The sequence below is a fragment of the Nothobranchius furzeri genome, chromosome 8, assembly GCF_043380555.1.
Source record: "Nothobranchius furzeri strain GRZ-AD chromosome 8, NfurGRZ-RIMD1, whole genome shotgun sequence".
In the NCBI taxonomy this organism is placed as follows: Eukaryota; Metazoa; Chordata; class Actinopteri; order Cyprinodontiformes; family Nothobranchiidae; genus Nothobranchius; species Nothobranchius furzeri.
Window position 1 is genome coordinate 75022324 of NC_091748.1, and position 20605 is coordinate 75042928.

A 20605-nucleotide genomic window follows, 5' to 3' on the forward strand; every position below is an offset into this window, starting at 1 on the left:
TCTCTAATCCAATCCCTGAATAAAACCTCCCTTTGAAACGTCTGCAAAAAAAAAAAAAAAAGCTGAAAGGCAGCACACATCCATCCCTGCGTTCGGCTGCGTGCTGCCTCCGATCCGCGCGCTGTGTCCGGCGCACGGGCGCGTGGATGGAGCGGATCTAATTAAGTTTGCTGATTATTGTGTGTGTGTGTGTGTGTGTGTGTGTGTGTGTGTGTGTGTGTGTGTGTGTGTGTGTGTGTGTGTGTGTGTGTGTGTTGCAATGGAGATATGGAGAATAACTCTTGGGGAGCTGAATGCACCCTCTGGTCAGCCTCCCACTCCTCTTCCTCCTTATGAGGATCATCATCATTAATATTCTTATTACGTCATTATTCAACTAATTCAAACTGACATTAGAACATTTAGATTTTTTTTCATCATCAGAAAATCTATTTTCTTAAACAATGTCTTGCTCTTTCATCGCAACTTTCATTAAATCCACAAACCTTTTTGCACATTTTCTTAGTTTTATGCCCGAATCCAAACCTTTTGTCTGTCCTTAATTAGTAACCCAATATTAACTGCATGCCCTCCACCGGCTCTCTGAAACGAGGCACCCCACACATCATCTCACCACGCCTGCCACCCCCACCTCTACACTCCTCCTCTCACTTCCTCCGGCTATACGTCCCAGCCAACCGGGAGTTTTCTCGCTGCTGGAATAAATTAAATTGCGGCGGTATGTGGCACGGGAGGGAGAGAGAGCGCATCCCGAACGCCATTCACACATTCCGCGCGCTGGGAGCCGAGCCACCGCCAGGAGCTGCAGCAGGTCTCCGTGCGCTTCTGCGTGCGCACCGAGCGCGACTCTCCAATCAAGCTTGGGATGAGTGACAGGACAGCAGCTCGCCCGACTTCGTTCTTTCACCGAATTTCTAACAGATCTCTGCCGTGACCAGTCCACCTGTCTGGCTCCGACCTCCGGAGACGTCGCGCCCGCTGCGGCGCGTGGATCTACGGTCGCGGCGTCGGAGGTTCTCCGCTGGAAATAAAACTGAAATCAGGAGCTTGGTCCATTCCGCGGAGGTCTGGTGGTGTTTCGTGCTTCTTTCTGTTCAGTTTAACTCGCGCTAGGTCTGGCTCCTGGTTGTAACCCCGGCGAATAAGTGTCGTTCTGATGCCCTCCGGCGCGCGGTCTCAGCCAACTTCTGGGTCCTATGAGGGGATTTAACGGAGATCCATTCCGACCAGCGACGGACCAACAGACCTGGACACTAAGGTAGAAAACTAAAGTAGAACCAGATATAAAATAAATATATTCTTATATATGCTGAGGTTTAAAGTCAAATTGTGTGTGTGTGTGTGTGTGTGTGTGTGTGTGTGTGTGTGTGTGTGTGTGTGTGTGTGTGTGTGTGTGTGTGTGTGTGTGTGTGTGTGTACAAATATATATGTGTGTGTGTGTGTGTGTGTGTGTGTGTGTGTGTGTGTGTGTGAAAATGTCCCTGGCATGTGTCCAACACCTGGACACATTAAGATGTCTTCAGCCGAACTCAGTCTGCCTCTGATGTGATCTTCCTCCCGTTCCAGCTGGACTCACTGGGGGTGCAGGGAGAATGAGGAGTCACCGGGGCCGGGGGAAGCAGCATGAGTGGCCTGTGCACCTTCGTTAGACTGACAGGCCTCATGTTTCCATGGAAGTGGTTGACACTAAGCCTGCTCCAGTTCTGGTTGTCAGCAGGGACCAGCGCCGCTGCGGACTCAGCCGGAGCCGGCTTCAGCGGCTCTAACGGGCCCCTGGGCTGGCTCCTGTCAGAAAAGGGCCCTTTCCACGGCTCGCAGGAGTTTGTGGATTTCACAGAGCGCTACCAGCAAGGATTCACCACCAAGTACAAGATCTACAGGTGAGGAAACGGCGGTGGACAGCTGCACGTTTGGAGCTGGTTACAAATCTAAACAGGAACAAACGCAGAGAAGCAAATTTACTGAGGGTGAAGCTTCCATTTAACAGGAAAAAAGAAGTTAGAAAGCACGTATAGGCCAGCGATAACGCTACTTTACAAAAAGATGCAGATTTAGTAGGAGGCGGCAGTAGGATGAATGAAGCACTGAGCAGATTACTCTGTGGAGTTTTGCATTCAAACGAAGGCTTTACGTGCATTCTGCTCGAATCCAAGCTTCCTTTGGTGCAAACGCCTCCTTTTGTGAGTAGAGCAGAAACATATGGCTGGTGTGTGATCCAAACTCTAAATGGTGCGTATGAGTGGAAAGTCAAAGCAGAGTTTCCACGGGAGGGTTTCAGCAGAGCAGTGGGATGTTGCAGATGTCTGCCCGAGCCTGTTGATGTGTGACAGTGGGAAGAAGGAGTGGATTCACGAGTGTGTGTGTGTGTGTGTGTGTGTGTGTGTGTGTGTGTGTGTGTGTGTGTTCAGAGCCAGCAGGGTGTTGTCTGAAAGCTTTATATGATGGCATCAACAAGCACAAACGTTCCTAAATAACCTGCAGGTTTTTACAGGAATGTTAAAAAAAACACTTAGTCCTCCTGGGGAAGTAATTTAACATAAAATATCATCTCCATAAAAATGGATTTAGTTCATAATTGTGAACTTACCTAATGACAGATGCTTTTATTTAAATGGCTTTAGGAGCTTTTGAACTTCACTCTGATGAAATCCTTTTAGAGTGGTGGTCATAATAATATCTGTGTGACCTAACTTTGTATCTGTGTGTGGAAAGGGCAGAGTCTAGTGTGTGTGTGTGTGTGTGTGTGTGTGTGTGTGTGTGTGTGTGTGTGTGTGTGTGTGTGTGTGTGTGTGTGTGTGTGTGATGGATGCGCCTGTTTAGTTATGAATTGCCATATAAAGTGGATTATTATCCACATCCAGGTTCCTCGGTCCGGTCCAGGCTGAATAAACCCTTCGTGTTGGAGGAGGCGGTTTCATTAGGATTACCCAGCAGCACCGAACGCCGGGGCTCTGATTATATGGAAGCTGACATGCTGGCTTTAGCTGACAAGCTTTTTTTTTTTTTTTAGCAGATTCTGGACGAAGTGTTTTTGCATGACTGAGTGTCTGTGTTTGTGTGTGCAAGGTAAGTGTTTTGGTAGTCAGTGACGAGATCGACGCCGGCGTCGGCCACCGAGACGCAGGGGGCTGTTGCCAGCTGAGCCGAGGGCTGACTGACACTGGCATTTAACTGCTGACAGGGGTGACAATGCCAGGCACAGATAGAGAGTGTAGCTCTGTTTGCTTCCCTACATCCATCATTTCCTCCTTTCCTCCATCTCTGCTGGCACCCTCCCACCCCTTTCCTCCTTTATATTTTGCTGCTCATCTAGGACGCCCAAATCTAACAGACATTAGCATGCATTAAACTCGTGCATGCACAGGATTAGCAGATTTCCATAAATAAAATGTTTTTGTTACGTTTAACTGTCAGGCTTCTAGAGGATTCTACTGTGGCTCTCATTGACCTTTATGAACAAATGTCTGGAAATGTAATCTTAAGTCTAAAACTCGGCACCGTTCGAGCTATGTTGGTCTTTCCCGTTCTCACCGGAGGATTAGTAGGAAACGGTAGCAAAGCAAGAGAAACCGAAAGGTGAAAAAACCCCACCAAAGTAGGAAAGTGGTTCCACTTTGCTTTTAAATGAGCTTTAAATGTAAACGTGCTGGAAAATCACGAGCGGCTTCTAACGAGTCCACTTTAGTGCGTCCAAAAGAAACTTGTAACTTTTATAGTGACGGTGTGTATTTTCCCAGCCGACGGGGGGCAGTACTACCTAAATCACTGCAAGCAAGCTGTATTTTTTGTGTTGGAGTCAGACCTTACCTACGGATGTCCATTAGGGCCAAAAATCCCTGGAAGCACAACCTCCAGCAAAAGCACATCAGCTCCCTTTCATCACTGCAAAGAGCGAAGAGGTAATCGTGCAAAATAACATTTGTGAATGGGATTGTTACAAATCAGTAAATGCAATTTGTCCTCACGGGCTCCCATAGAAAACATGGTGACTAATATGGTGTCGCCCAGAGACTTGGACCCGTTCGCGTAGGGCTGCTCAATTAATCAAATTTTAATCCCAATTACGATCTGAGTTTTGAACGATTATGAAAACAAAACAAGCCGATTATTTGCTCCTCCCACTTGCGCTGCCCTGAGTTGCAAATGAAGCGCTCCTCCCACAGTGTTGCCAACTTAGCGACTTTGACGCTATTTCCAACAGCTTTTCAGACCCCCTTCTTGACTTTTTAAATCTTAAAAGTACCTAGCGAACACCTCAGAAACATCTCTGGTAACCCTTAGCTACTTTCTGGATAACTGTCGTCGACATTCCCTGCAGGTTAGCTAAACTCTCCGCCTGCGCTCCGGACCGTTCTTCAGGACATTAGGAAAGGGAATGATTTAGTGATGCGTCAGTCGCTAAAGAAACGGCTCTCAGAGCCGGCTCCATGTTGGAGTAACCAGAATGAGTGACACACACACCGTACCTGCGGGCTCCTGAGCCGCTAAAAACAGCTAAATGCGCCTGTGCGGTGCGCTAAACACACGTGCAGCTTGCCACTGATTGCTGTGAGACCGGGTTGGGGGGTGGGGGGTGGGGGGTGCAGCTGTGGTTGGGACAATTATTACATTAACTGATGGACTTGTAAATAGTTTATAAATAAGGTAGAAATAAGTTCCTCACGCTGATAAATAATAACTAATCTCTCTGAGGACACAGTGCTAGTGCACGCTCCTACAGCACCTTGACATGACTCAATAAATGTTATGCAACAATTTGTGAACATCAATTTGCATGTATTTGTTATAAATGCCACTGCATAATTCTTGCTGTCAGTATTTGCAAGATATTGGTATTTGGGTCTGAACTGGTTAGACTTAAATGAGTTAAACCAAGGTCTGTAGCCCTTGGGTCATAAACTATGAGATATAAGTATATTGGTCTTTTTATACTGGGAATCAGGAGTTCTTTTAGTGATCATCTTGTTTCTTATTTATTTTTGTCCTGATTGTGCCCTGAGCAGTTTTATGACTGAATAAAAACAAATAAAATCAACATTAACTGAAAAATTGTCTTAAACAATCGAGATCTCAATTTCAGTCACAATAATCGTGATTATTATTTTTGCCATAATCGAGCAGCCCTACGTTCCCGTGTATTTTATGGTTATATGTTACAAAGCCACCACTATTTTTCAACAACTGGGCATCATTTAAAAAAATTTCAACAACATTTTGATGGATATTTCCAGTGACTGATGGTAAAAACTACGCATTGTCTCGGTAACAGGAATGGGCATTTAGCTGAGGTGATTCATTTAGTCAGTTGGAATGGTTGGCAGCAGGTTTCTGCATTTGCAGACGCTTCCTGTCATTTACTGAGACAGTTAAACTCTGTTAATGTCTAATAAAACATCACCAGAAATACAAACTCTAAACCCAATCGTGGGACCAGGAAGAACCCAAAATGGATCCAATCAGGCGGTTTGTCACAGATTTGGTTTTCAAAGACGATTTCAGACACAGATAAACAGAAATGGGCATTAATCAGCCGCGTGGTCATTAAAATAGTCTTTTTTTCTCTACCTCTCTCTCCGTGTCTGTTTTACATTTTCTCTCTTTGACCCTCCCCCTCTTCGCCTCTCCCTCACCCTCCCTCCATCCCTCGCTCCCTTGTCGAATGATTTCAAACCAATTGCTCTCCCCTGCTCATAAATATTCTCCAGAGCTCAGTTGGCCTTTACCGTCAGGGGGCAGAGGAGAGGGAGTTGAGGATTAGGGGAGAGATCTGGAGGAGCTGGAAGTAGGGTGGTGGGGGGGGGGGGGGGCTGAAAAAAGAAACCAGCAGCTTTATCGCCTCCTGCTGGTCCAACTCGGCGCCGGAACAGCCCGAGGACATTAACAAAAATAATCAATGATATAGAACAACATATCCATCTTCATGACGTATTGGAAGATGCTTCAGGGCTGGCGTCACACAGAAAATGTCTCCTTTGGTCGGCGTGGCATTAAAAGCAGCTTTGACTTGGAGGAAGTGCTGCTGCTGTGATGAAATCAGCAACAACGGCGTTCTTTTAAATAAATTCCTGTTCTTCCAGAGCGAAACAAATAAAAAATGTTTCTCCGATTGTCTGATTAAGTGCAACAGCTGCAGTAACAGATGGATTCAGAGAATGGGAAAGCGGTGAAAGTCAGGCGCCAAGGCACTTAACCATATTACTTACACTGTGATTGGAGAAAAATGCACCTGTATGCTGGGCATAATGGTGGCTTTAAAACGTCCTTTCATTCATCCATTCTCCTACCTCACAACAGCTTTGTGCCTTTCATTTTACACTAAAAGCAGTCAGCTACGCGTCCTTGTGAAGCAGCTTTCAAACATTAGGAAAAGAAGCAATTAATCACCGATTTTAGCTGCTCACCTTGTTTTTCAGAGGTCGAATCGGAGTTCTCTGAGTGAACTGGATGTCAGCAATTGCAACGCAGCAAGAACTGGGTGTAAAATGTCCAAAAGCATGTTGGCTTTAATAATTTAGAAGCTGGTAGTGTTGTGAAATCATCTGTGCCAGAGAAAGAAGTCCATATTTTCTGGTGTAGTTGAGCCACATCGAGAGAAAGTAGCGTATTAGTCAAAATGTCACCACCTCCCCTCTACTTCTTCATGGGCCATAACTTCTCCATCACGCCTCATCTCCCGTGTTTTCTCCTCTCTTCTCTGCCGCCACCCCACTGGCTATTGCATTGACTTTGTTTGATGTAAGGAGACGTCTCTTGTAATTATGAACTGATTAGTGTTTCAATTACATGCAGACATGTTTGTGGAGAAGCTGAGCGGCGGAGGCATGGTTTCACAATACCTGTCATTTAGCGTGGCCTGTTGTGCATTGTCTGCCCCGTGTTTATTACGCCGCCTTTCTGCGTGTCAATGCTTTAGATGAGACAGCACATTTAAAAGAGTTTATGAAATGGGATGGAATAAACGGGCATGCATCTGCAATGAAAAAGCAATGAAGAGCACCGAGGAGAGGGAAGAATGGAGAGAAGAAGAAGAAGAAAATATCATTTCTATAGCGCTTCTCAAGATAAAAATCACGAGGCGCTTCACAAAAACAAAAAATGTAAAAATGTAAAAAAGCATTTAGAAAATGTTTAAAAATATATTTAAAATGAGCAAAAAGAGACAATTGTGATAAAAAAATGTTAAGAAAGAGAGAGAGTGAACAGGAAAGAGGGAAATCAGTGGATCCTGAGGAAGGTGGAATAGGTGGGGAGAGCAGAATAAAGAGAGAGGTGAAGAAGGTCATACAAAAGCCAGCTTGAACAAGTGAGTCTTCAGCTGCTTTTTAAAGGAGACCACAGAGTCCACTGATCTCAGGCTCAGGGGGAGAGAGGTCCAGAGTCTGGAGGCCACAGCAGCAGATGATCTGTCACCTTTGGTCTTTAGCCTGGTGCTGCACAACCAGTAGGCTTTGATCACTGGACCTCAGGGACCTGCTGGGGGTGTAGGGACTAAGAAGATCACCAATGTAAGATGGTGCTTGTCCATGTAAGGCCCTATAGACCAGAACCAGGATCTTGAAATGAACCCTGAAGTTGACTGGCAGCCAGTGAAGCTGGAGGAGAAGCGGGGTGATGTGGGTGTGTTTGGAGGACTTGGTCAGAAGCCGAGCACAGGCATTCTGAACCACCTGCAGACGGTTCAGGGAGGTTCTGCTCAGACACGTGAAAAGAGAGTTACAGTAGTCTAAGCATGAGGAGATGAAGGTGTGGAGAACTGTCTCAAGTTCAGAGCGGGACAGAATGAGACTCAGCTTAGCAACGTTCCTGAGATGGAAGAAGGAAGAGCGAACAAGAGAACTGTCATGAGAATCCAGGGTGAGAGCTGGGTCAAAGGTCATGCCAAGATTCCTGACAGAAGGTTTGGTGTGAGAAGCAAGCTGACCAAGAGTCTCTGACTTTGGGAACCATCTTGTCTGGGGCACAGATGAGGATGTCAGTCTTATCTTCATTCACCTGAAGAAAGCTCCCAGCCATCCAGGTTCTGATAGAGTCTAAGCAGGTGTGTAACAGCTGCAGCTTAGACATCTCATGGGGCTTAAAGGAGATGTACAGTTGGATGTCATCTGCATAAAGATGGTAGGATATTCCTTTGAAGGAGCTCAGGATGTGCTGAAGAGGAAGCAAATAGAGGAGGAAGAGCAGAGGACCCAGCACAGAACCTTGTGGGACACCATGGGTAAGAGAGGTGGTGGAGGACCTAAACTTGGAGACGGCCACAGAAAAGAAACACTCAGAAAGATAAGAGGAGAACCACTCCAGAGCAGATCCTGATAGGCCTACCCAGTCTCTCAGCCTCTCCAGTAGCAGGTGATGGTCAACAGTGTCAAAGGCTGCAGTCAGGTCCAGCAGGACCAGAACAGAAGAGTCCCCTGCATCACTGTGAGTCAGAAGGTCATTAGAGACCCTAAGAAGAGCTGTTTCAGTAGAATGAGCTCTACGAAAACCTGACTGGAAGCTATCATAGATGTTATGTTCATCAAGAGCAGCTGTGAGTTGTTTAGCCACAACCTTTTCCAAGATCTTGGAGATGAACGGAAGTTTAGAGATGGGTCTGAAGCTGCTATGGAGAGAGTGGTCGAGACTCGGTTTTTTAAGAAGGGGGTGGATTACAGCGTTCTTAAAGTAAGCAGGGAGAGGAGAGACGCGATTAAGAAGCACAATGTCATAATGCTCTGCAATGCAACTCAATATATCACCGGGAATATAAATGCAGAAGGAATGCTTGTGTATTGTTTAGGATTGAAAAAGAAACGTTCAAAAGCATCAAATTAAGTCGACGTATAAAGAAATAAAGCATCTTCTTTCAGCATTTTAGAAAGTTTCTAAAGGTTTCAGTTCTGTATCTTCAACCATCTTTGTGTGGGACTTCCTTTATCGTTGAGCAAAAGAGGAAAGGCTCTGGATTAGCAATGGGTACCGAATTTGCTACTTTTTAAGGTACCGACCGATTTCCATAGTACCGACTGGGCACCAATTCACATCATTTCAAACGGTGCCTCGTTTAGGTACCCGTCCATCATAACGAGAACTTGCCTAGACAGCTGCTCATGCGCAAGAGCGTGATGTCTTCGGTCGCTGCGACCCAGTTGTAAACAGAGCAGCATGGTAGAAAGAACGCACACTAAAGCTTTGGTCCACTTCACTAAATGTGATGGGTAACTGGGTGATGATGAAACCAGCGACAACAATCTAAGTGAGACATCCTCATCTTAATCTGCTCCGGTAGGTAAATAAAATGTTTCAGATAACGTTAGCTTGATATGTTAGCTTCTGTTCCGCTAATGGTGCGTTCGCTTTCTCCTCAGAACTCAGAATTTCCGACTGGAAGTACATGAACGAGCTCTAAAGTTTGGCTTCACTTTACTAAATGCGACGGGTGATTGGGTGAAGATGAAACTAACTAACTTCTAACTTCCCAGTAGGAAAAATCAAAGAAAAAGGACGGCAAAAGGAATGAAGATACACAGTAAATTTAGTTCACAGTAAAGATGTTTGCTTCAGTTTAATTATCAGCTTATAAAACTACAAGGACGATGTTAAAATACAAACAGTTGTATGTTATTTATCGTGATATTTATCAAATATGGTTATATATTGAGAAAAATATATATTTAATTATAAAAGAGAATTAAAATATTAAACACTCAAAAGTATCTATCATTGGTACCGTTAAGTACCGGTATCGATTCCTAGGTACCGGGAATTAGTACCGAATCGATTCACATGTCAAAGGTACCCATCCCTACTCTGGATGCCTGATTTCATTTGAATAGGCACTTGATTCGTTTCCCTTTGCCCTGCAGACAGCATTTAGACGATTCCGTGACCCAGCTGCCCTCTGCATCTCTCTGAAAGTCATTTCCTGCTTCCAGCTCAGCCTCAGTGAAACGTTTCACCTTTGCAGACTTTTGTCTTAGGGACTTCCACACACAAGCATCTACAGTCCAGACGCTGCGGTTTGCTACTCTCTGATTAATGCAGGAAGAACATCATCCAAGTGTCATTGTGTTCTGCAGGCTTCATGACCCGTCATGACCTGTACAGGAACTTTCTGGAATATGAAATGAACATTCAGTGGGAGGTCGTCGAGAAAAGAGCCCATCAGACGTGTTAAAGCTGCAATAGCAAATCTGCAGAACGAGCTAGCTTTTAAACAAAAACACTCACCCCTTCGGTTGGCTATCGTCTGTCCGCCTGATACCGGAGCCGGAGAAAACAAGAGCGCTAAACAGCAGTCTCCATTTTCCACGTCCAAATGTCTTGTTTCTCTTTTTGGGATTCTGGTAGTTTGTTCTAAAGCTGAAGTGGTAGCAGCTGGCTGTTTCTCCTTCTCTGATATTATTGAGTGGATAACCTCTCACAGCAGTGGTGTTCTGATGCTAAACACGAGAGTGTGTTACAAGTGAAGGACCCAGGGAAGTGCTGGTGGAGACTGAAACTCGGATGGTCCAATAATTGCTTTCGGTCTGAGCCGTGCTATTGGAGGAGGCTTTAAGATAAATGCGAGAGAACCGCTTTAATAATTTAGTGGATTTTTTAAAAATCTCCACCATATATTTATAGCTATGCTATGTTAGAGCATTGTTGAGAGGCATGAAAACGCTTTAAACTAGCTTGTTTTGCAGATTTGCTATTGCAGCTTTAAGTTAATTAAATGAGATTCCTGCACCGTAGTTTTGGGACTGAATTTGATTTAGGTGAAAAATGGCTAAACATGTGAAACGGGAATTTAAGGAAACATCCGGAATGGAAGCTATTTAGAAAAAAATTGGGTAAAAATGCAGATGTTTAAAATCTGCAGTGTTGGGCGAGTTACTTCAAAACTGTAATGCATTATTTATGACTTGTTATCCTCATTTTAAAGTTATTCATTACATTACAATATTACTGATTTTAAAATGTAAGGCATTACACTACTTTTGCATTACTTTAAGTTAAGTTAAGTTAAGTCAGTGAGCTCATGACATATATGTGGAAGGTGATGTGGTGTCTGAGCTAGGGTTGCTGTTAAAATAGTCAGATATAATAACAGTGCTTTAAAATGGTTGTTTATGAAATAAAAGCAACAACAGTCTGTACTCTCAGCACGCTGCCATCTTATAGGGCCATCTGAGCAGGGAGTAAGGTGGTGGGGGCTCCAAGCCTATATTTGCCTTGGTCCCCAAATGCCTTGATACGGCCCTGGATGTGGGACTGACTTCTGGGGTGATCTGATTCTATCACATGTATAAATATTAAATGCTTATATATTATTGCTTTTCACTGATAAAAATGTGTATTGGGGATAAATCTACCTACTTTTGTCTTTTCAAGCACTTTGTTTTGTTTTCTTGATTTTATTTGAATCATTTCCTGACCTTTCTCTCTCTAACCTTCCTGCATGCTGCATGTTTTCTCCGTCTTCCAGAAAAACTGTTTCCTAGATTTCCTATTTTCTAACTAATCAGCCAAAGGGATCTACCGAACGCAAAAAAAAAAAACAGCTTCATATGCGCTGCGCTCCAGCAGCAATGAGTTGAAATCACCGGGGCACAGATTATGAACTCAGCTGAAAAGTACATGAAGTACCAGAGAATATGGGCTGATATAAACGATCGCAAACGAATTACTTTGCTTTGGTGGAGCGATTTTGTGAATATAACAGCGGCCGCGCGCAGGACGCAGCTGGAGTATTTGAGCCATGACCGCTGCGTCCTCTCTGCTCATAGAATGCCCGCAAAGCTGAGTCCATAAATGACGTCATATATGTGGATACTGGATCTTTTTTCAGGCTTCCTGCAACTTGAATTTTTAGGAAACCCACATCTTGATTCTGGGTTTAAACATGCATTGTAATTACCGCGTTACTGACAATTGTACCGAGTAAATATTACCATTTTCTTTCCCTGTAATGCCTTACATTACCACATTACAGCAAAAAGCAATGCGTTACAGTAATTAGTTACTTTTGTACCGTGTTACTCCCAACACTGAAAATCAGATCTTTGTAAAATCTATTTTTAATTAAAGCATGAAGAAGTCTGGATAGCTTGAACGAGCAGCGTGATTGTGAAAAAGTCACGCCTGCCTCACCGTTTAAATAACTGTGCCATTCTACATCTGAACAAATAAACAAATCACACAGCAAGTCCTAAGACTTGCAGCGTCGTTTTGGGGTTTGCTCTAATTATGAGGACAAATAAGCTTAGCTGTGTTTGTGCAGGACGCAGCCACTGAGAATGAATCCAATGGAAAGGATCAAACAGTTCTAGTTTTGAGAATTAGCTAAATATTTGGTGCTAAAATTACAAACTGAAACATCTAAACCACACACACAACAGAGGAACATGGGACGGTGATTTCTAACGATGGGTGGAATTAATGATCAATATTTTCAGTTTTATTCATCTGTGCATGAACCATTCTAGAATGCATTGTCCTTTTTTTTATTACTATCTACCTTGACTTTAGTAGAAGCAAAAAACAAAAAAGGTTGGTATTGATGAAGTTGTTCTGAGCATCTTTGAGCTAATTACCTGTAAGCAGCTGGGAGCTGTATTGACCAGGATGTGTTTCCATCTCCTCTCAGAAAAGTGTGTGTGTGTGTGTGTGCGTGCGTGCGTGCGTGCGTGTGCGCTGCTTTTCCAGCCCAAATCGGTTATTACCGGCACATGTCGTCCAGCTTTTAACAATCCCTTCTTAAAGTAGGACTTAAAGGTGCATGATGTAAGAATGGTGTAAGCCTGACATCCTGTGGTCAGATCGGGTTACTGCAGCCCAGTTTTCTAAGCAAAAAGTGGCTTTCTCTCTCCCATTCCATGAGTTTCGTGGCTGTTGCCAGTTACAGATCAGCACCAGTAGATGACAAGTGAAAGTAAGTCATACACAGTTAGATAAATGCATTTCACTGTAACATTGAGTTGTTGGTAATTGAAAAGGTAGATTGAGATATGTGTATCTATTCACTGTTAGCATTGTTAGCTCAATGTTAGCCTCTCGCCTCTTCACCCGATATTAGAGTTAAACATAAAGATGTTGTGGCTTCTTAGGGGTGCAAGAAATAACTCCTGGGTCGCTCTTGTGTACTGGCTTTGGTTCTTTAAACCCAGGACCCCCAACCACATTCGACCCACATTAAATGTGATTAATTAAAAATGTATGTGGCACTTTGTTTATACAATTAGGTGTGTTACTGGTGTTTTATACACGTAATTATTACAAATACAATCTTGTAAACCTCACAACCCCAGCACAGACAAAATTGAGGGGACCCCTTTGGGGGGTCACGGACCCCAGGTCGGGAACCACTGCTTTAAACAACTCTGGAGCTTTTTTTTCTGTTGGTGTAGAATTACAAATGCTGGCGCTGCGTTAGCTCGCGCAGACTCAGCAACCCTGATTACTCACAGATTGTAAACGAAGACTATACGTCCCTCTTTGGCCTTTTAGAAAGGAGGAAAACTGACAACCCCCCAGTCAACTGAAAATTAAATCAGTTTCAACCTAACCTTGCTGAAGCATTATCGAGTTGTGTGATTTCTTCACCGTAGATTTATTACATATTGTACCTTTTCAAGTTGAAGGCACGAAAGTCCAGCTGTTCCTCTGATTGAACACTTCTGTTTGGGGTTGAGCAGGGGCGGATTAAGGACTGAGGAACATCCGGGGCTTAACACACGCACAAGCACACACGCGCGCGCACACGCACAAGCACACACGCGCGCGCGCACACGCACGTGACACGCACTAGTCAACATCATATATGTCTTGTACCACATAATTTTTAATCTGAAGCTACATATTAAGCATTTTCAGGGCAGAGTATTGTTCCTGTTAGTGTTTAGTGTGAGATGATAGTAAATATTCCCTTTCTTTCTCCAACAACGTTACCTGATAAGCTAACTTTAGGCAAACCAGCAGCACAACAAATATTTTCAAATAAGACTCACAAACCTGAGTCAACACCAGTCTCATCAAAGCTGGGGTTCTGTCGTTGTACTTTTGGTCTAAAAAACGTCCTTATGTCCATCTTCACTCATGCGTTTCAGGCAGAGACTGCAGAAGAAGCCGGCTGCTGAAGGGCTTCTTCTTCAGTGGTGGAAGCTCAGGCAGGCTGTATACAAACTACTGCCAGCTGCTCCCTCTCTGTTGGACTTTGGTACTGCATGTTGCTTTTGCGATTTAGATCCGGGGCTTTTCATAAAACATCCGGGGCTTCAACCCAAGTAGCCGGGCCTAACGCCGCCCCTGGGGTTGAGCAAGTTATAAAGTTACTTTTCATTTCAAATATTGTTGTGCCACAAACGTTCATTTCTCTCTTATTGGATCCAATCAGCGCATCCACAGTTCTCCAACCCCTTCCGGAAGACGTCTCAGAGTCATTTGTCTCATGGAAGTTAAATCAAGAAGTGCAAAAAAAACCAGCAAACACAAAATCTGTAATTACAAACATTAAAATGCAATCTCCGCATCTTATTCAGTCTACTTTGGGTCAGTTTCTTTCCTGGCTTAAAACATTCAACAATAAATAAAAAAATACATAAATAAACTGACAAAGCATTTGTTGTGCTTTCCCTCTATTGCAACAGATTCAGTGGAGTCTCATTTGACAACAGGTTCAATAACAAACTGTCAAATGACTCATTGTTATGAGGGGTAATTATTCACTGCAGAAGTTTTATTTGGCAGAAGTGAAAATGTCATTTTCCCCTCGTATGCCGGCTCCCTCCTACTGACCCAAAACAAACATGTTTGGTTAATTGGTGATTATTTTGGGACAGTGGGGGAGTGTGAGGGTGCATTGTTGTGTTTGTTTAGTCTCCGCTCTGATGGAACCTGGAGGAATGGTCCACATGTCCCCCACAACCACGGAAAATATGTTTGAGGAAAATAAAGGGGAAAAAAAACCAACATTTTAATAGCCTGGGCATATTCGATAACAACACTCGTCTTTCAGAGTGCTTCCTCATTAAAGAAGGCAAAAACCCAGGGTCTGGGTTGTTGACGACTGAATTTGAAGCTTTTTAAGGGGGAGGAAGAAAAATAGCCCAGAAGTCGTATCTCTAAGAATGCAGGGTTGTTAGAAATAAATACATTATAAGCTTTTGGGGGTTTGGTTTGGAGTGTTTTGCTAAACGGTCTGAACTTGAATGACCTTTTTATGACGGCTAAGGTCAATACAGTATATCAAAAATGAAATGCTTAGCTTATATGATGCTATGAGATAGACGTATTAATGAAGTAGAGAGAATGAAAGGGAAAACCCATATTGTATGTTCAACTTTGTTTCTCTTTAGCTATTATTTTTTGGTGTGTTTTGTTTTGCATTCATTGTTTTGTCCTTTCATTAATATAAGAAGAAAAACAATTTTGTGTGCGTATTTGTTTTCTCTACATTTTTTGCCAAAGTTAAAACCATAAACCAGGTGAGACACTTTTTTACTATAATAACTTTGTTGTCATTTGTAATTATTTTGGTTAAATGGTAAATGGTCTGTATTTGATATAGCGCCTTCTAGAGTCCTGGAACCCCTCAAGACGCTGTACAACACAATCAGTCATTCACCCATTCACACACACATTCACACACACACATTCACACACTGGTAGGGATGAGCTACAATGTAGCCACAGCTGCCCTGGGGCGCACTGACAGAGGCGAGGCTGCCGAGCACTGGCGCCACCGGTCCCTCCGACCACCACCAGCAGACAACGTGGGTTAAGTGTCTTGCCCAAGGACACAACAGGGACAGACTGAGCGGGGCTCGAACCTGCAACCTTCCGATTACGGGGCGAGCACTTAACTCCTGTGCCACCGTCTGTTAAGGGTAACAGATAACATACATTTTGCTTCTTTCTGTTCCTTTTTCATTTTTTATTGTTTTCAAACCTGTTTTATGTTTTGTTTTTATTTGTGAATAAATGAAAATAAAATTTAGTTAAAAAAGAAAAAAATTCTTGCACACATGGCAATAAAACCCGATTCTGATTCTGAGTGGTGAGCTGCAGCTGTGGCCACAATCTGGAGTTATTTGGTGGTTTAACCTCCCAATCCAACCCCTTAAAGCCGAGTGTCCAGCAGGGAGGCGTTGGGTCCCATTTTTTGACCCGACCGGGATTCAAACCCGAGCTCCCACTGCCAGGGGGGGCACTCTACCACTAGGCCAAGGTGCCAAGCATGAAACATGCATTCAAAGACTGATGAAAACATGAAAGTTGTCAGTTTTGAGATGAACGTTTCTAGAGCTGGGGCACTTTGAGTTCATGAGGAGGAAGCTGCTTCCGTCTGTGAGCAGCACAGTAGCTAAAAGCAGCTCAACCTGTTTGGTTCTGACCCGAGGTTCTACCAGCTGACCGTTTCCTAAGGATCTCAGAGCCCTGCTGGGTTTATAAACAGGAAGGGGATCCGGCATGTATTTTGGCCCCATGCCATTGAGTGATTTATAAACTAGTAGAAGCACGTCATCCACGCCCAGCGAGACTTCCAGCTCATGCTGGGGAATCCCGGTGCACCCCCATGCCAGAGAGGATGCACAATCCCACCAAGGTCTTCTCCTAGTGGGCTCCAGTGAATGGTGACCTCAGCGGAGGCTTTTCGATGAGTCAGAGGAACATTTATGTTTTGTCTGAGAAGGCTGGTCAGCCAAGGGAAACCTCATATAGAGGATGCTTCATTTGGTTAGATTTTTTTCAGGATCTTATTCTTTTGATCACATTTCAAATCTCATGACCTTAGCATTGTAGCGGAGTAGTTTGAGGACAAAGTGGTAAATCAAGATCGTTGCCTTTTGGCTCAGCTCCTTTTTCACCATCACAGCCCGCAGTAACTCAAGCATCACTGCAAAGGAAGCACAGATCCATCAGCTCGTCTCGCTCTCCCTCCTGCTGTCACTCATGAAATAAGACACCGAGAGACTCAAATCCCTCTGCCTGAGGCAAGGAGTCGCTCCAAAAGTGTTACTTTATTGGTAAAATAAGTTTATTTTCAACAAATCTAATCTGCAATTAGAGAAAAGTGAAAGATTAATTGTTCTATAACACATTTACTGTTAAATGAATGTGTTTGTGTTCCATACAAATATCTGAAGACTCACTTTTACCAAAGCCACTGCAGATGGGGTCAAAGAGGGCTCGTGTGTTTAAGTTTCTCTTCCACGCATGAATGCTCGAGTGGCTCGTTCAGGAAGCGCCGCCGTGGACACGAGTGTTGCGGATCATTCTCCGTTTGGAGGTTGAGAGTGTCTTCAGGGCAGAGCCACAGAAGATTCCTGAACGATCGCCGGCAGCAGCGACAGTGACAGGGACTTCATCGGTGCCGAGCTTATGGCTTCTGACACGTGTGTGACGAGGGAGTTATCAGGGCCAGAGGTTTGTGGAAGAAGCTTTTAGGAAGGAGAGCCTCGCTGTGAGTGAACGCAGAGCCGAAAGCAAAAAACAACCCATGGTACAAGAAGAATTCATTCTCTAACAAATATTTCACTTTAGCCGTTTTTACTTTCATTTCCATTAGTTGCATCAGAGTAGAGAGATGAAGTGTTACAAGTTTAACAGAAGCTTTGCTTCAGCGTGCAAAATACACACAAACATGCATTCATTCACAATTCATTCACATACTAAACCACGCGGAAATTAGGAAAGATGGACCTCAGCTTTCTCTGAGGAGACAGAAAAGTCAACAGGTTCACCAAACATCACAGTGAAGTTACATTTAATAAGATTAAAGTAAATAATAATAATAATAATGGTTAAGGCTTTTATAGTGAATCAGCAAACACGATCACAAACACTCACCCCTCCCCTCAGGTATCTTCCCTGAGAACACCCGAACCAAAACCCGACATTTCCAGAGGAAACGGGATAGCACTAAACACCAGGCGCCGTTTTCTAGGTCCAAATGTCTTTTGTTGTCCGTGAATTCAAATGGTGTTTTCCTTTTTGGGAACGTCTCACACCAGTGGTGTCCTTTTGCAAATACGCGAGTGTGTAACGAAGTGGCAGGAAGTGTGGCGGTTCGGTGAGACCGACAACCGGACGGCCCAGTAATTGCTTTCGGTCTGAGCCGTGTTATTATCAGAGGGTTTTTAGACAAATGAGAGAGAAATAGTTATTTGTTTTTGTTTTTTTACAATATAATTATAACTATACTGTGTTAGAGGGTTGTTTAGAGGCATGAAACTAAACGTTTTAGGCTCATTTGCTGTTGTAGAAGCTTCTGCACGTCAGCAGAATGCTGTCCAAGAGGAAGTTGGTGAAGTTTCCACCGACACAATCACTGAAACCCACTTTTAAATGAATATCTTTAAAGTGTTACAAACTTTTTAGTGTGACTTTAACATAGTTCTGCATGTGGTTCATTACTGAGATACTTACTGAATTACTGAGAACAAAATTAAAACGCAGAAGTTTGATAGCTGTTTTATTAGTTTATTGATTATTTTTTATCATTTTTGAATCTGTATATTAACATTTATCAACTTTTGTTGTCATTTTTGTACCTTCATTAGCAAGTAGTTGTGCATTTAACTCATTCACTGCCAGCCGTTTCCTGATCGGTAAAGCCCTTCGCTGCCAGCATTTCTCTCCGTTTTTACTGTTTTTTTACGAGTCACAAAACGTTGCGCGCTAGGATGATGTCGACGCCAAAACAAAGCAGAGACTCACCTCTTACATCAGGAAGAATCCGCGCGTTTCGAGCGTTATCCATTCTTTCATAATCCAATGTTGAATTGTGATCGGCAGAAGCTTTTCCGGTTCGCGCCTCACTTTTTTTACTGGAACGGCCCAAAACGATCTCCTAACACATGGATTTTCTGCTTCCTGATCACGTGACGTGTGACGTGCGCGGATGAAGATCGGCTTTAGAGCTGAGATGTTTGTTCTCTCGATGCGGGGTCTCGTCCGACACCCACACAGTAAAAAAATGCAAATGACGACTTTAGCCATCATTGGCTGTGAACGAGTTAACAACCCACGCTATAATAAGTTAGCAAAAAAAATCACCACATTGTAGAAGAAGCAGTGGACCCAATCATAAAGTCTGACCAACCACGTTTTTGGTGGTATGAATTTGCATTTCTTTACATTTGAACCCTTCATGGGTCTGTGATCATTGTTAGTAACGTCTGTAGACATAAAAGTGACTTTATGGCATCGATTGTTCAATAACGTTGTTGTTCTTGTGGACCCCTGCAAACGGGGATTTATTTTAATTACAGACAAGAGAGAGACCATAAATATTCACTTTGACTGAGCTTGGTTTCCTACTCGGACATAAATGTTATGAAAAGAAGAAATAAAAGTCTAGTTATACCCTGTAATAACCCTCTAGGGTTGGATTTTTTAATTTTAATTCTTCAGTGCGTGTCCTGTAAAGGGTTAATCTGGTGAAACTGGTCAGACTGGTCCTTGGGTCAAACTGAAATTGGCATTTACGGTTGGCAGATTCTGTCATATGTAACTTTCCCTCGAATCCAAAAGTGCAGCACAGTAATTTCCTTCTCTGTGTTATAATTGTTTTTATCTAACAACTCATACAGGAAAGGTCACAGAAAACAGTTTCACTGCACCTGTTTGGCAACAAAAACAAAACATGTTAATCAGTCAGAAAGGTAATTACATTCAGCAGATCCACTGTGTAATTCAAGCCTGTTCCTCTGACATGCAGTCAGAAAAAAGTCTAACTGGGATTTTCTATTTGAGACGAGCTGCTTGTCCATCAGTCTTCCTCCTGTTTGTCTTCTGAGTTTTTTCCTGTTGTTGCCATCGAGTGGTTTACATATCTCCTGTTTGAGCGCAGAGAGCAGCAGCATTTGCAGGAATGGTGCCCGTGGTGTGTTTAGCAGAGCTAGGGCATATAATTGTAATCTCTAAAATCTGCCATGAGGGCTTGTTGTTGACAGAAACAAAGATGGAGTCAGGAGGAGCAGGATTTACTGTCAGTGCACACTGATCTGTTGCAGTTGTGTTTGCATGTTTGTGGTTTTAGGATTTGTATTTGTTGGGAACACGTCTCAGAATGAGGACAAGGTGTTTGTGGGGATTCTCTAAGAAACCAGATTTATCCGTCGTGATGTCTGCTCACTGTAAAAGAATAAGACCACAACCTGCAGAAAGGAGTCTGTGACCAATTACAACAGCCCAGGATTATATTTTATTTTAATCTTGGTTGCTTATAGGGTTGTCACGGTGTGAAAATTAAACCTCACGGTTATTGTGACCAAAATTATCACGGTTTTCCGTATTATCGCGGTATTTTTTTAAACGTGTTATATTTTCAGACAACTAAATAAACCCTGTATATCAGGAAAATATTGTCCTCAGTTTGTGTCTAAATTTTGCTTAAAACGTGTTATTTTGTAATTATGTTGTTTCTTTGTTTACATTTTCCCCTTTAGTCTTTAAAATACCAATATTTGCCCATAACTTCTTATTTTTTGTCTGTTTGATGTCATCATTTTAAAAATGTTAGACCAGATGATACTCAGTACTCAAGTAGCCTTCTAATCAGATACTTTTTTACCCTTACTTGAGTAATAAACCCTATATCAGGAAAATGTTGTCCTCGGTTTATGTCCTTCCAGTGAGCTGT

The 20605-nt window shown here is 43.2% G+C and overlaps 1 protein-coding gene across 1 annotated transcript in view; it reads left to right on the top strand.

The window, feature by feature from the left end:
• Positions 1-742: 742 nt before the first annotated feature.
• brinp3a.1 (bone morphogenetic protein/retinoic acid inducible neural-specific 3a, tandem duplicate 1) overlaps positions 743-20605 on the top strand; it is a 96420-nt gene continuing 76557 nt past the window's right edge. The window contains exons 1-2 of the mRNA XM_015971157.3: positions 743-1258; positions 1567-1880. Of these exons, the coding sequence (XP_015826643.3) occupies positions 1624-1880 (257 nt within the window). The 5' untranslated portion in view covers positions 743-1258; positions 1567-1623. The remainder of the gene's footprint in view (positions 1259-1566; positions 1881-20605) is intronic.